Source organism: Balaenoptera borealis (assembly GCF_965194805.1).
Source record: "Balaenoptera borealis genome assembly, chromosome: 1".
In the NCBI taxonomy this organism is placed as follows: domain Eukaryota; kingdom Metazoa; phylum Chordata; class Mammalia; order Artiodactyla; family Balaenopteridae; genus Balaenoptera; species Balaenoptera borealis.
The window spans coordinates 32,172,593-32,187,278 of NC_138860.1; the positions used below are offsets into that span (position 1 = coordinate 32,172,593).

At 49.7% G+C, this 14,686-nt stretch overlaps 1 protein-coding gene across 1 annotated transcript; it reads left to right on the top strand.

Moving 5' to 3' along the window:
* The first annotated feature begins 619 nt into the window (after positions 1-619).
* Positions 620-14,096, top strand: FCAMR (Fc alpha and mu receptor). The gene is made up of 6 exons (XM_082340955.1): positions 620-3,194; positions 5,727-5,787; positions 10,045-10,383; positions 11,345-12,101; positions 12,732-12,850; positions 13,495-14,096. The coding sequence occupies exons 1-6, from the start codon at positions 3,156-3,158 to the stop codon at positions 13,677-13,679; spliced, it is 1,500 nt and encodes a 499-aa protein (XP_082197081.1). The 5' UTR covers positions 620-3,155; the 3' UTR covers positions 13,680-14,096.
* The last annotated feature ends 590 nt before the right edge of the window (positions 14,097-14,686 follow it).

Genomic DNA, 14,686 nt, shown 5'->3' on the forward strand with positions numbered 1-14,686 from the left:
ACTGTGCCACCAGGGAAGTCCCCTCTATGAGTTTCTAAGGAAGTGATAAAGGACTTGTAGTAATCCAAGTGTTTTTAAACAATGTTTTCTTCAGCCTTCAGTATTCTGACCAGAGCTTGGCTGAGGGAGGGGGAGGAAGGATGTGTCTCTCCCGCAAATAACAAGGATAGAAAAAAGCTTACATGTGTGGGTAGAGGAAGCAGAAAAATTTGCAATGATGTGTAAGGAGGAATGTAAGTCTTGACCACCAGCGACATGGAAGCATAAAACATCTCTATTACATTGTTCTTATTCATTAGAAAACATGTTTTGGGGCTTCCCTGGTGGCGCAGTGGTTGAGAGTCTGCCTGCCAATGCAGGGGACGTGGGTTCGAGCCCTGGTCTGGGAAGATCCCACATGCCGCGGAGCAACTAAGCCCGTGAGCCACAACTACTGAGCCTGTGCGTCTGGAGCCTGTGCTCCGCAACAAGAGAGGCCACGACAGTGAGAGGCCCGCGCACCGCGATGAAGAGTGGCCCCCCACTTGCCACAACTAGAGAAAGCCCTCGCACAGAAACGAAGACCCAACACAGCCAAAAATAAATAAATAAATAAATTAGTTAATTAAAAAAAAGAAAACATGTTTTGGAGAGGAAAGAGATCAATACAGATTGTTTCAGCACAAATGGTTTTTCTTGCATTGGTTAGCATTCTGTTTGTTGATTTTCCCTCTGCTGTGTCTATTGAGCAAATAAAATCCTTTGCTACAACTGGGATTGGGGGTTGGAGGTGGGGGGTCAGGGAGGGGATAAAGCTCTTCCCAGATGTGACATTTGGTCTAAGTATTATTTTGCCTTTTTCTGGAGTCTGGGCCCTGTAGTCAGAAGGTCACAGTGTCATAAACCTGTGTAAAGAGGCCACCTGTGGCTTTGTGCTGAGCAAGAGAATTCAGTTATGTTCCCAAGAGAAGTAGCCAGTACCGTTTTCACCCCCATAAATCTTCAGAGAGGGGACCAGCTTGGCTCTGGACCAGTGCTCTGAAAACTGGCCCATGCTTTCCAAACTAACTGGACTTTATAACTTATGTCTTTACTAATCAAATAGTCTTTAAGACACTTGCTCCCTGTTGCTATAAGCCAAGCTATTAATACTATCAGATAATATTTATTGAGAATTTACTGCAGGTTATGCACTTTGTGTTACATGGATTATCACACTTAATTCGCATAAGAACTTTATAAGGTAGGTGCTATTAATCTTCTGTTTTACAGATAAGGAAAATGAAGTTTAAAGAAGATAAGTAATCTGACCCATATCACTTTCCCAGCAAAAAGTACAACTGGGATATTAATTTGGAGGGAGCCTGACTCCAAAGTCTGTGTGATCAACAATGAGGCTATACTGCTCTCTGGAGAGCTGGGAGGGGAGAATCTAGCCAGGCATCAACCCTCTCTACCACCTGTACAGAGATCATTCAAACCTGGGGATAAGCCTCTGAAGGCAGGACCACCACGTACAGTTCTTCAGGTTGTACACTGCTCCAGCGTGCCACGCCTAAGGGGATGCCATCCACACTGTAGATGTGTTCAAACTTACATGGGAGGCCCTAGGTATTTGTGAAGATCTGGAGCTCATGACCAAGTCCCGGGCCAGCAGTACACACAGCTGTGCCCAAGGACACTGGCATGCACGGATGCACGAGACAGTCTTGTCCCAGCCATATTCCAGGCATCCCATGGAGGTGTTTCTTTTCCTCTCCTATTGTTTTCAGTGGCTCAGTTCCTACCCTTACCCTGTCTGCAAACCTAGAAGGGGGAAAGCGTAGGTAATACATGCTGCCCCAATGGTTATCCAAGTTATGCAATAATATACCAATTAAGTTTATTTTTCTTAAGGAAGAAGTGCCATTTCTAATTGACTCAAGGATACTACATACTCTATCAGGGGTCCTGGTGAGAGTCTTTAACTGTAGTCTGCAGCACATGTATCCTCTGGATCCCCTTTGTTGTTGAGTGCTTGGGCTATGCCTGCCATTTGTTTGTTTGTTTGTTTTTATATAAATTTATTTATTTAATTTTATTTTTGGCTGCGTTGGGTCTTTGTTGCTGTGCACGGGCTTTCTCTAGTTGCGGCGAGCGGGGGCTGCTCTTCGTTGTGGCGTGCAGACTTCTCATTGCGGTGGCTTCTCTTGTTGAGGAGCACGGGCTCTAGGCGCGTGGGCTTCAGTAGCTGTGGCACACAGGCTCAGTCGTTGTGGCGCACGGGCTCAGTTGCCCCGTGGCATGTGTGATCTTCCCGGACCAGAACTTGAACCGACGTCCCCTGCATTGGCAGGAGGATTCTTAACCACTGCACCACCAGGGAAGCCCCTATGCCTTCCGTTTTGATGTCAGTTTAAAACCAACAGAGGCCGGCACATGACATCTTCTACAAGGAAAAAAAACCCATCCATGAAATATCTTCCAAAGGGAAATATTGGGATATTTTTGAAGTGTGTCATCCATTTGGATAAGTCACACTTGTCAGTGTTCTTTCTCCATGGAGATCATCTCATTTACTCTATTGTGCTTTGTCCAGGGCATGAGCTGGTAACTACCAGGCATGCAGCTGAACTGGAGTCAGGGACTCAAACTGCCTCCCCATGGAAATTGAAGGGGCCCAGCCAGCTAGGAGGAACCAGATGCCAGCCAGAGAGCAGGGGAATTCCTCTCTTGAATTTTCTCCTCTGCCATGTTGTTGCATCACTTACCCGGGAGAGGTCTGAGCGGGCTGGCTGATCTGGGGCATCCTAAAAAGTCTGGGACCCTGGACTGGAGGGGAAATGAGAGGTAGAAGGATGTGGGTCAGTGTGTTTCCCTTGAAGCCACTGTCATCACCCCTGGAAAAGTTCTGCAGGGATAAGTGACAGTAAGAACAAAAAGGGACCTGGACTGGCTCCCTCTTTATATGAAATAAAAGCCAAGATCCAGCGTGAAGTGACTTGATGGGAGTGTGGAGAGGTGAGTGGCAGGGCTATACCTCATCCCTCCATCTTCCAGTGCGAACTCCAGCTGCCTTCCATCACATCAGACAGCCAACTCAGCCTCAAGGTTTAAAGAAAAGAAACTAGAAGGCGTCCAATCACCAGCATATCAAAAACAGAAGAAGTCCAAGTGGATTTTATTTCTGGACAGAGATGGATGGAGAATCCCCAGCTAAGCCCGGAGAACAAAAGGTGTGGTGAGGCTTTCCCCCGAGAGGTTGGGGGCTTGTCTCCGGATGTGGGTGGTGAGTTGCAGCCGCGGCCATCCCAGAGCAGCCTGGCCTCACTCCCGGGGGCCAGGGAAGGATTCTGGAGTTCAGGCCAACATCCCCCTCTCTTCTGCTCACCCCCACTCTCCCTCCCACCAGAGTGCATGACTCCTTACAGCCCCCTGAGGGATTTAGAACCAGCTAACAGTAAGAAGGAGAAGGAAGCATGGCGCTCTTGCAGTCAAAGCTCTTGTGTTGCAGTGGAGACGAAAGAGGCATTGCTCAAGGTCATTGCCATGGGCAATGCGGAACCTCCTGAATCCTGGTTCTGTGCTCTTCCCTCTACATCTGCCTCCTTCCTTTCTTGTCTGCTGCCACAGGGATGGGGACATAGGAGAGAAGTGGGGCTCAGGGGTTCAGTAGGGATTTGGGGAGTTATACACCAGCCTGTGCTGAAGATGGGGTAGATCCCTTCCCAGCAGGTCTGAGGGACAAGAGAATTCTCCAATGTACCCTTGTCCCCTAAAATGCTGTGCACGATCACAGAGGCCTGTGGCCCCAAGCTGCTGAGTTGGGGCTCCCTGTCTCCTGGAGGGAGGTTTTCTGAAGGTTATCGGCAGGTGGATGACTTGGAGACTTTCCGTTGAATGTTATCCTTGCAGCCTCTAGTCAAGGCCGATAACTCCTTGGAGGCATTTTATCTCACACCTTGTGCTTCCTCATTGCCCCTCAGAGGCGGCTTTTGCTCCTGAAGCCGAGAGATAGCTGCACCCACTGGTGCACACTTCAGAGAACCCCAGCAGGGCAGTGCAGACTTTGGCCCCAGCATGTGCTGTGTCAGCACTTAGCACTTTTGAAAAACTCACCTGGGGGAACCTGGGCACCAGCCTCAGAATTAGCCTGGACCTGGTGAATATTAATCAAACAACAGATAAGCTGCAGGCACACCTGGGAAAGCCTCCAGGTGCAGGCAGGAAACCAGCAGCTCTGGAGGGCAGGGAGGGCCTGAGGCTGCCATGATGGTGCCCAAGACCCAGGAGATTCTAAGGGGAGGACACAGGAAGCAGAAGGAGCCCGTGGACTTTTCCAGGTCTGGCCACTCTGGGGGCCTTACCTGGATAGAGCAGGCAGAGGCTTTAGTGGAGATGGCTAGGCAGAGCCACACTGAGGCGACAGCTTGCATTACAGGGCCAACCATGGACTCTATCTCCTTCTCTCCTCTCTCCTCTCTCCTTTCTTTCAACTCCCACCTTACCTTTCCTTTCCCCTTCTACTTCCTCTGCCTTCCCCCTCTCCTCCTCACCTTGTTCCCTTTTCTCCCCCTTTAGCCCACAGCCCAGACTGGTCAGTGGCCTTGTGTGGCTTTGTCTAGTTGTACAGGGGGTGGGGCGAGGGGACCAGACCATTGACTGTCAGAGCCTGTTCTTAACATTAGCGAGACATGTGTTAGCGTTGGAAGGAGAAAACTATGGCTAACTTAATTTTGCTTTCTTTAGAAAAAAAAGTCCACAGGTCCCAGGAACTGCAGACAGTAGATAGAGTCAAAGAAGAGATTTTTAGTCACTCAAAAAGCATCCACGAAACCCTGTGGGAACTACAAATGAAGTATAATGCACCATCCCTGCCTTTTTAATCAGCAAGCAACAGAAGGCCATTGAGTAGTGGTCAGCATGGTGTCTGTCAAAAGAGTGGAAGGTTCTTGTTCACAATAGCTGTGCCTTGGGCACCTACACCGGCCTAGATCCTGGTTCAGAGCCTGGCGGCTCAAAGTTCTCCCCTCAAGGAGCTCCCCAGGCCAGTGAGAGAGACTAGAGCAGGGGAAGATCAGTGTGGACTGGGGGCCCGGGAGGGCTTTCTAGAAATTGTGGAGAAGAAACAGAATAGGACCCTTGAACAGAAAACTACTTCGCCTGAGAGTTAATTAACTCCTATTATTGACTGGAGGCACACTACCAGTGAGATAGAAAGCTTCCCTTGACGGAAGCAATTCTCCTTCTGCAAAAGAGAAGGGGAAGCGAGCGACTCAGTACCAGGCCTGCTGTTGACTCTTCTAACACAGTCACATTTAACTGGTACAACAGCCCCGTACAGATTCTCATTCCCCCTGGAGAGGAAGCTGATCCCCAAGACTGAGTAACCTTTCCAGGGTCCCACAATTGCAGCTAAGGTTTAAACTTCTAGCTTGGGGTCTTTCCACTACACAGTGCTCCCCCAAATCCAGAGTTCCATGCTGGCAGGTGGGTGGGTGCTGGGGCTGGAATCCCCCAGAGGGAGTTTTTTAGTCTTGGTGGTGGTGCCCCAGGCCAAATGTGCGTGTTTAGGGCTGTGAGGATGGAGCTGTGCTTCTCTCGGAGGGCAGGTACGTCCTGCTCTTAGAGGGAGCTGATCCAGCCCCAGCGCTGAGCAAACCAAGATCCCAGAGTGAGAAGGAGCTTGCCCAGGTCCCAGGGCTGCTCGCCCAGCTTCTCACTCGTCTCCTCTCAGGCCTCTTCATCTACAGTGGTTTTTTTTGCAGGTCACCAGCCAGAGGGCAGGATGGAAGATGCCTATCCTCCTCATACTGTGCCTGCTGCAGGGTGAGTCACAAACAGCCCAGCTTCAGAGCCTGTACACCCAGACCCGAGCCTTCCAGGCTGCAGACATGCCTGGCGGGCACCTCAGCGGCATTCAGCACCCGCACCGTAGCTTGGGCATCCGCATGGCTTTGGATCGAGGGAGTGGTCAGATCTGGGTCAGAGGGAATGAGGGAGGTGAGAGCTCACATGAGAGGGCATATGTCCGACTTGATGATTGCTGGAATATTCACAGTTTTGATCTGTCTCTGCTCTCTTCCATTCAAGTTGATGACTGAAAGTCGGCTGCATTTGCAAGATATGGGTTCCAGGGTGTGCAAAAGCCAGAGGTAGCACTGCTCTATTTCTACTCATTCTAAAAACGCTCAAGTGCCAGACCCAGTACTAGGGACATAAAAACCCTGACCTACTCCAAAGAGTGAAGAGTCTACAAAGAAACCAGATGGGTAAATACTACATCTACACATTTACTTATTTAGTCAATGCATACTTATGGAGGGCCTACCACGTGCCAGGCACTAGGGACACATGGATGAAAGACAGAATTCCTGCTCTGTAGGTCCTGACAGGCTGGTGTGCTGATCAGGCTCAGAGGACCAATGGTCCTGTCTCCATGCTGTGGTATCTGGTTTTATTTTGATGGTAATGGGGAGCCATTGAGGAATATAGTGAGTATGTGCTTAAAGTGTCTGGTACCCAAGTAGATGCTTAACAAATAATTGTTGAAAGAATAAATGAAAAAATAAACGTTATGATAATACAAAAAAAGGATTAACAATTGTGTCTGTCTTACAAACAAATCAGAATTTTAATGAATCAAAGGTAGCTTATATCTGGGCGAGAACCCTCTGTGATATAATCACACCACCTCTTTATTTTCATCTCCCAATGCCCCCTTCAAAATTTTTCAGTAGGAGCAAGCTTCCCCGGCCCGCAGATGAAAACTCAGGCTGGCCCATGATTTTTCTCCGAACATATCAGGGTCTTAACCTAATTCCTTTAAGTCTCAGATGTTCTAATTTGATCATTGTAAGTGGCCGGTTAAATATTTTGGTCAATAATTTAATGCCCCTTCGTCACCCAAGGCCTGCAGTCAGGAAGGCAGGGAGGGGTCCGGGGGCTGCCTTCCCCCTTCCCCCGCTCCTTCTCCTCCCTGCCGAGGCAGCTGGCACTTGGGAGACCAGTAGGGTCACAGCAGCAGATGGGAGGAGAACAGGAGCCAGGCAGCTCTTACTTGATGGGATGGCTTAGAACTCTCTGGCCTGGCAGGGCTCTCGAGCTGGCTCCTCCTCTTGTGGATGCCTTTGTGGATCCTTCGAGGGCCCATCTCCTCCCTGTGCCCCAGGTTCTGCTTTGGCCCCTCCACACGGAAGACCCCGTCTCAGGTGGCTGTGGGATGGCTCTCTCCCCTCTGGGCCCACCCTCTGGGCCAAGGAAACACGCCCGGTTTTCTCACCCCTTTGCTGGAGGGAGGAGTGATCCATCCCAGGCACCACCCCTACTCTCCCTGCTCCTGTCGCAGGCCTTTTGCGCTTCCTCAGACCAGGTCAAGCTCCAGTGCAGGCCTCACTCGCCCATCCCTGACTGAAGCCGTACAGTGGGCAGCTGGTGGGAGATGACGGGTGAATGAGAGCAGGGGCACCGCCTCCACCGCAGGGACCCCTGGCAGGCACCACATTGATCCTAAAATGCCAGCCCTTTCTGTAATTCTCACAGGCAACCAGTACTAAATTCCGAAAACCTTTATTATATATAACCAAGAGCTACTAGTCATCCACCGAATAAGTTCTTAAGGGTAAGTGAAATTTGGTATTTATAAAAGAAAAAAATGTTTATTGCAAAAGTTGATTAAGGATTCCTAATCAGCTCTCAGCTGCGAAGTCAGAACAGCCCTTCCCGCTGATGAATGGGGCTCCTTAATCCTTTTGCCTGCGCCGCATGTAGATCACATGCAGATTCCTGAAACATGAGGTGTGAACACTTTATCAGAGCATCATCACTGTCATCCTGAGGTGGTCCTTGTTTGTAATTACGAAGATTCTTACTTTTTAATGATAAGTTGCCATTTAACTTTATCAATAGTGACATAGTTGTGGTGTGTCGCTTAATTAAACCTACAGTGAGTATTGATTTATCCCTAACGTTTATGGCCTTGACTCTTCCTATAATGAGACCTCAAGACATATGCAACAGGCAGGGCCAGCTTTATGGGCATGTGCCCTGTGCAGTCACACAGGACCCCGTTCAGAAGGTGCTTGGTTTAATGCTCTACTGTTGCCATAGTGAAATCCTTAGTAACTTTTGAATAAGGGATCCTCCATTTTTATTTTGCACTGGACCCTGCAAATTATGTAGCCAGTCCTGGGAACAGGATTAAACTTTCTTGGATTCAGAGGTGCTAAAGACATAGAACAAATTGATAGATGCCAGGCACCCACATCCTAAAGCAACGTGTTGAACCACCTGGGCAGGACTATGGAGAGAGATGGCAAAGCTGGTTGTTCCAGAAATAGCCCCCCGTGTAGTCTCCTGAAGAATCATCAGAGGTAGAAGAGAAGAGCTTTTTGGAGAGAGACAGTGTGCTGTGCTCTCCACCACCTGCTCCTGGGGGACAAGACGGATCACCTCCTCCTCACTTTAAGCCAAGTAAGAGAAGGAACTTCTAGGATGCCACTCAACAAGCTTGCTGTATGTCTCAGGTTTCTCCTGACAGCAGGACAAAGGTGTGTTTCCTGGGGCCAAATGTAGGTCCCACAGAAAGGAGCTGCCCCAGGGCCTCTACCAAGAGGTCTACCCAGAAGGGATTGTAACCACGAGAGGGGCACGTGGCCAGAAGTCCTAGGCTTGGTGGTGCAGGAGTCATAAAAGGCCAGCAGGAGGAGAGGCAGTTCTTACCAGGAGGGAGCTGCAGCCAGAGGCCACGGACAAGCGATCTGGGAGGCAAAAGGGAAGGACAAAGGGAAGGACGCAGCTCTGGACGTCTGCCATGCCTGGAGGGCGCCACCAGCAGATCACGACTTTCCATTCACCTCTCGTCTCTCCTCTCCACACCCAATCCCAGAGGGGCCCCAAGAGCTGTTCTGAGTAGGGGAAGGGATCGAGCAAAGCAAGAGACCCCGCCCTGTCCCCCTCCCCCACATCAGGCCTCCAAGTGTAGCTGGGAAATAGGAAAAGGTTTCAGTTGGATAAGAGGCTGGAGTTGCAGCAGTCACTGGGCTGGACATTTTCTTATCCAAGTGAGACTATGAAAGCTACTATACTTGAAATTATGTCTGAGATTTCATCAAGGAGGAGAGACATCCCAGAGCTAGTACGAAGAGGCAGTGAGGGAAAGAGTAAACTTTGTTTCTGCTTGCATTGGATCAAATTTAAGTCAGTAAAAGGGCCATAAACTGTGCTTCAACTGTGATTCATGCCTACCGCCAAAGCAGACATATTCACAATTCTGCTGTGCTTTGACAGTGGCACTTGGTTATTTCCATTTCTAGAGAAGTGAGCAGTATGAACGTTTTTGAAAATGATGGTCTGGGGAGTTACCCACCGAGCAGAGCAGGATTCCTGTGCTTCCAGCACCCTCTCCTTTCAGCAGAAGTCACACTCATCTGTTTTTACTATTTAACATCCCTCTTTTAAAAAAAATTTTTATTGAAGTATAGTTGATTTTCAATGTTGTGTTAATTTCTGCTGTACAGCAAAGTGATTCAGTTATGCATATATATATTCTTTTCCATATTCTTTTCCATTATGGTTTAGCACAGGATATTGAACATAGTTCCCTGTGCTATACAGTAGGACCTTGTTGTTTTAACATCTCTCTTTTACATTCCATGCAAATAAACCACAGCCCTTCTGTCAGCCTTGGCCTTCTTACAGGTGCTTAGATGGCAGCTTGTTAAACATTTGCATTTTTTGTAAAACATCTGCACTGGAGCACAGTGGCGTGAATCCAGGCTTTGGATGGACATGTACAAGATCGCCTGTACGTGATAAGCTCAATAGTGGTTAGCTAAATAGTGGTAAGATTATTCTTGCATTTTCATCTCTCCATGGGGCCTTGGACACAGCTCCATTTCATACCTTGGAGCTACTCCTGACCTAGTGGCTAAGCTCTGACATTTCTATATTGATTCTTTTTAGCTTCACTTTCACGGAGGCATTTTCTGACCTGTTCCCTCTCTGGCAGAGTTTGGAGCTCATAGCTCCCCAAACAGTGACAAATTCAGCACTCTTGCCCCGGACTTTTTTTTTCTCTGCCTGCAGCTGCAAATGCGTTGAAGGGCCCGAGGCTGGTGTCTGGGGAGCCTGGGGGAGCTGTCACCATCCAGTGCCATTACCCACCCTTCTCCATCAACAGCCACCCGAGGAAGTACTGGTGCCGCCTAAGCCCCCTGACGTGGGCCTGCCACACCATCGTGTCCACCAACCGCTACACTCACCGTCGCTACCGTGGCCGTGTGGTCCTAAGAGACTTCCCACAAAGAGGCTTGTTTGTGGTGAGGCTCTCCCAGCTGTCCCCGGAGGATGTGGGGCACTACCGCTGTGGCATTGGAAACACAAACAACATGCTGTTCTTCAGCATGAACCTGACCATCTCTGCAGGTAAGGGCTGATGGCTGGCAGGTCAAGTTTGGTGACATGAATGCTAGGAAGGGGAAGGGGCAACAGAAGACCCAGAGGTCCAGGAGGGCTTTAAACACAAGGGAAGTGATGATGAAAAGCTGGGGTCAGGTAAGGACTTTAAGACATAGACTTTCATTTCAGATGGAGACCACCTTCAGAGGGAAGGTAGATACTAGGGAAAACGTCCCAACTGAATCCCCGTAATCTATCTCACCCAATTCCCCCCGAAAGTTGTGGCACATATATTTGAAGAGAGCTCCGTGAAGCTGGTGAATTGGAGGACATGGCTTCTTATGGTCATGATGTCTCTTTGTTCAGAAGTGCAGAGCGCATAAGACAGGCAAAGCAGAAGAATGGGGACTGAGCTCTTCCTAAGGCTGAGCCTCTCAGCAGACATCCGACAGCTACCAGGCCAATGCCGTGTGTGGCTCCTTCTGGAGAGTTGATCTAGAGTCGGGTACCCAGAGTCCAAGGAAGAGCATCCAGGCTATGAAAGGCTGGTCTACCGGAGAGATGGCTCGGGCAGGCAGGAGTCCAGAGAGTGGACTTGTTTGATTAGATGTTGCTATCTAACCATCTGCCGACATTGGCTGCTCTGCTGTGACTGGAGTTTTCTTTTTTTCTTATTTGAAAAGCAGTACGTGAAGGGATGTGGGCCCTGGGAAAGGGGACAGCATGGTGTCCTGGGGCAGCTGGATAGAGAATATGCGGGTGTAAAAGGAGATAGGGACATAAAATGTCAATATTGGCAACAGACTAGAGAACACATCTGGTTTTCCCAATTTTTTATTTTATCCAACATATTGACCAAAGACTGCATTGCTTAGTGAAGTTGCATTCCATGGAGCAAACACGTCAAGCCTGGTGTCCTTTGCAGCCTGGTGTCCTGTAGGCAGCCCGGATAGCCTTCTCATTTGGTCTCCTTCTGCTGTTCACACAGGTCTTTCCAGAACCATCCCCGCAGCCACTCTGGCTGCTGGTGAGCTCATCACGGGATCCTTTGTGACAGTATCGCCAGTGGCCAACAGACGGACACCAGGAACTATCCAGACTATAGAGAGACAAGGGACAGGATGGGACAGAGTTGCTCTGACTCTAGGAACCAGCAAAACCACAGCTTCAGCTAAGGGAAGACAAACCCCAGGAGCAACTGGGGTAGTAGCTCCAGGGACAGGCAGCCAGCTAGAGGGTTCCATTTGGGCAACCATCCCCACTCCGCAGAGTCCAGCTTCAGCCATCAGAGGTGTGTCCAATACAACAGAAGGTGATCGAGAGTGGAGCACCAGAAGTTTGGAAACAAACAGGGCTAGGGCCAGCAAAAGAGAGAGGGAAACAACTACTGGGACTGATAGGCAAAGAGAGGACACAGAGAGGGTCAGAATAGCCCCAGACACAGCTGAGAAGGTCATGGCGACCATTAGGCCATCAACCCTGGTCTCAGAAAAATGGATGTGGGAAACCCTCCAAGAAGAAATGTCGGTTTCTAAGCCACAAGCCCTGCGCTCCATTGAAGGAACCAACCCAGTTGCAGCTGTGTGGACCTTGGAGCCAGCCAGCATAGAGATGGCATCTGTGGAAGGAAGCAGTGAAGGAGACCTAGACACCCCTGCTGGAGACAGTGGTCCCCAAGTGACGCCAAGCCAGGCCCTGGCAGCAAGGCCCCTCAGGCCCCTGGGCAAGGACTCCCACGTGAAGAGGTAAACCCCCAGGCTGCCCTCCCCGTTGGGACTCCACATCTGCTCCATCCCTTTGCACGCCCCTCAGTGAGCTAACCTCTGTGACTCCTTCCATCTGCCCACTCCTCTCCCTTTGTAACCTCAAGACAGTAAAGCACAAGGGACATGAAAGTCAGAATCCTCCCTCATTCAAGGGTCCTTGCTGGGAGAACGCTATCTGAGTATCTTCATGTGACTTTCAAGCAAAAATATAAGCACTAGAATAATGGAATATTTAGGTGGGACTGTTGGGACTTTTTTTTTTTAAAGATGAGGAAACAAAGCTCCGACGAGGTCGGGGGGTGACTCACTGAAGCTGCAAAGACAGATTGTGGCAAAGCCAAATGCCAAGCGTAGATACCCTGACCCTCACTCACTTCTCTTGCCCACTGTGCCACGTTGGTGGAGGAGGGAAAAGATCAGGGCTTGGGAACCAGAAGGCAGGGGACCTAGTCCCAGCTCAGCAACTAACCCTCCATGGGAATTCGGGCAGACAGCTTGCCTTGGCCTCAGCTTCTCATCTGTAAAATGAGGGGCAAGGGCCAAAGGGTCTTCAGTCTCCTACCCAACTCCAACCTCCCCTCTCCTGTGCTTTTACCATCCCCTCCCCAGTGCTTCTCTGGAAGAGAAAAACATCTCGCGGATGCTGACTCCAGTCTCTTCGGTGCTGTGTCCGCTTATGCTGACGGCTCTTGTTATGCTGCGAAGGAAGCTCCAGAGAAAGAGGAGCTGTAAGTGGAGCTTAAGTCACCCCAAGGCCGGGAAGGGGAGTGCTTGTTCCCATCTGACACCCTCAGGACTGGGTCGGGGTCAGAGTTGGTACCAGGACTTCTGGATGTAGAAGTACTGCTAAATTCTAGTCTGAGCCATTTAACCAAGCTTGGCCTTGGTTCCTTTATCAATCAAATGGGAAAGTAGTCTATGTATTTATGTCTCAATGGCATCCCAGAGCTTAAGGAGAAGCTCTTCCGAAGATGGCAAGACAGCTGGTAGTCATATGAACCACGTGAACAATCCCGACAGCAGATCGGATTACAAGGTCCAAATGTGGAACCAGACTGCATTTGCACCCTCTGCACGGCCCAGCTGGAAGTCTCTTACAGCACCAGGCCCAGGTTTAAACATTCCTAAAGGGACTGCTCCACGGCATTTAGATCTGGCGAGGAAAGAGTGAGATGCTCTGGGAGCAAGTCAAAGGGGCTAAGATTCTCAGACCCAGCGCCCCAAAGGCCTGGCCCAATCCCTGCCGATCTAAGGGCTCAGTTGCATATCCTCTGTGTCAGGAAGTCCTTGAGGCTTGCGGTGGGTGAAGGTGGTTCTCAAGGAATCAAATTCAGTGCCCAGGACGCTCACAGTGTGCTCTGTGTCTGTGCAGCTCAGGAGACAGAAAGGTCATCAGGGGTCACCTTGATTCAGATGACACCGTTCCCGGAGCTGAGCCTCCAGCCAGACCAGCTTCCCCAGGTGGAAAGGGAGATGCTCCAGGATGACCCTCCTCCTCTCCGTGCCAGCCTGAGCATCCCGGAGAGGGACCCTGGACCCCGAGGAATGGAAGGATAAGCCACGCAGTCACCGTGGAAAAAAGAACCAGGACCGAATACCATAGCCCCAGCCTCTTCTCTTCCTTCCTCCGCCTGTATGAAGGGAAGCTTGGGGAGCTGGGACTCCATCTGGGGAAGCAAAGGCTGACCATCACTGGACCAAGGAAGGTGCAGCATTTTTCATGGCCAAAGGTGACACTATGACTCAAAGAAGGCTGCAAGAAAGGATCTATTTGTTACTGGAGGAGGTCAGTGGACCCGGAAAAAGTGGGATTTCCATTCCTGGAGGTTTGAAAATATGAGAGGCTTCCAATCAGAGTGGAGAATTAACAAAATGTCAACCATCACTCCTAGCCCTTGGTAGGTGCCCCTTTTTTCTGACATCTCTTAACACTCAGCCTGCTGCACACATTAAACTATATCTTTTTCAAGTACATTCTAAGCTCTTAGGGCAGTAATTGTGTTTTCTCCATCTCACTATGTCCCCAAAGAACTTCAGCTCAGTAGGGCCCCCAATAAATATTTGTGACTGAATGACTGACCGGAGGGGCATGGGCTCCGTGACCTCTGGGGACCCTGCCAACACAGATGTTCTGAATCCCCCTTCGTCTGGGAGTCCCCTAGATGATCCCATAGGTCCTTACACAGGAACCAAAAGGAAGAACCCTCATTCCCAATTCATCCCTGCCCATTTGGCCCCATAGTTATTATGCTGTAGACCTTTTGACCCAGTCAAGATTTTCTGGGAGTTTCCTAAGTTCATGAAGGAAGAGGGTATTTTTCAGTAGATTCTCATCTCCTTCATAAAACTCCTCTTATTCAACTGCTTGTAAATCCTTGATATCAAGGACTGATGATGAAGCTGGAAAGTGGTTATGGTAAGAGGGACAGATAAGAGAGAAGGTGGCCAAGAGGAATTTTATGTGGATTCTGCTTTACAATCACTTTATCTCATGCCTGTTGGGGGACTTTGGCTCCACTCTTGGGCCCACTGTCTTTTCAGGAATTGCATCTGCTCTTTTATTT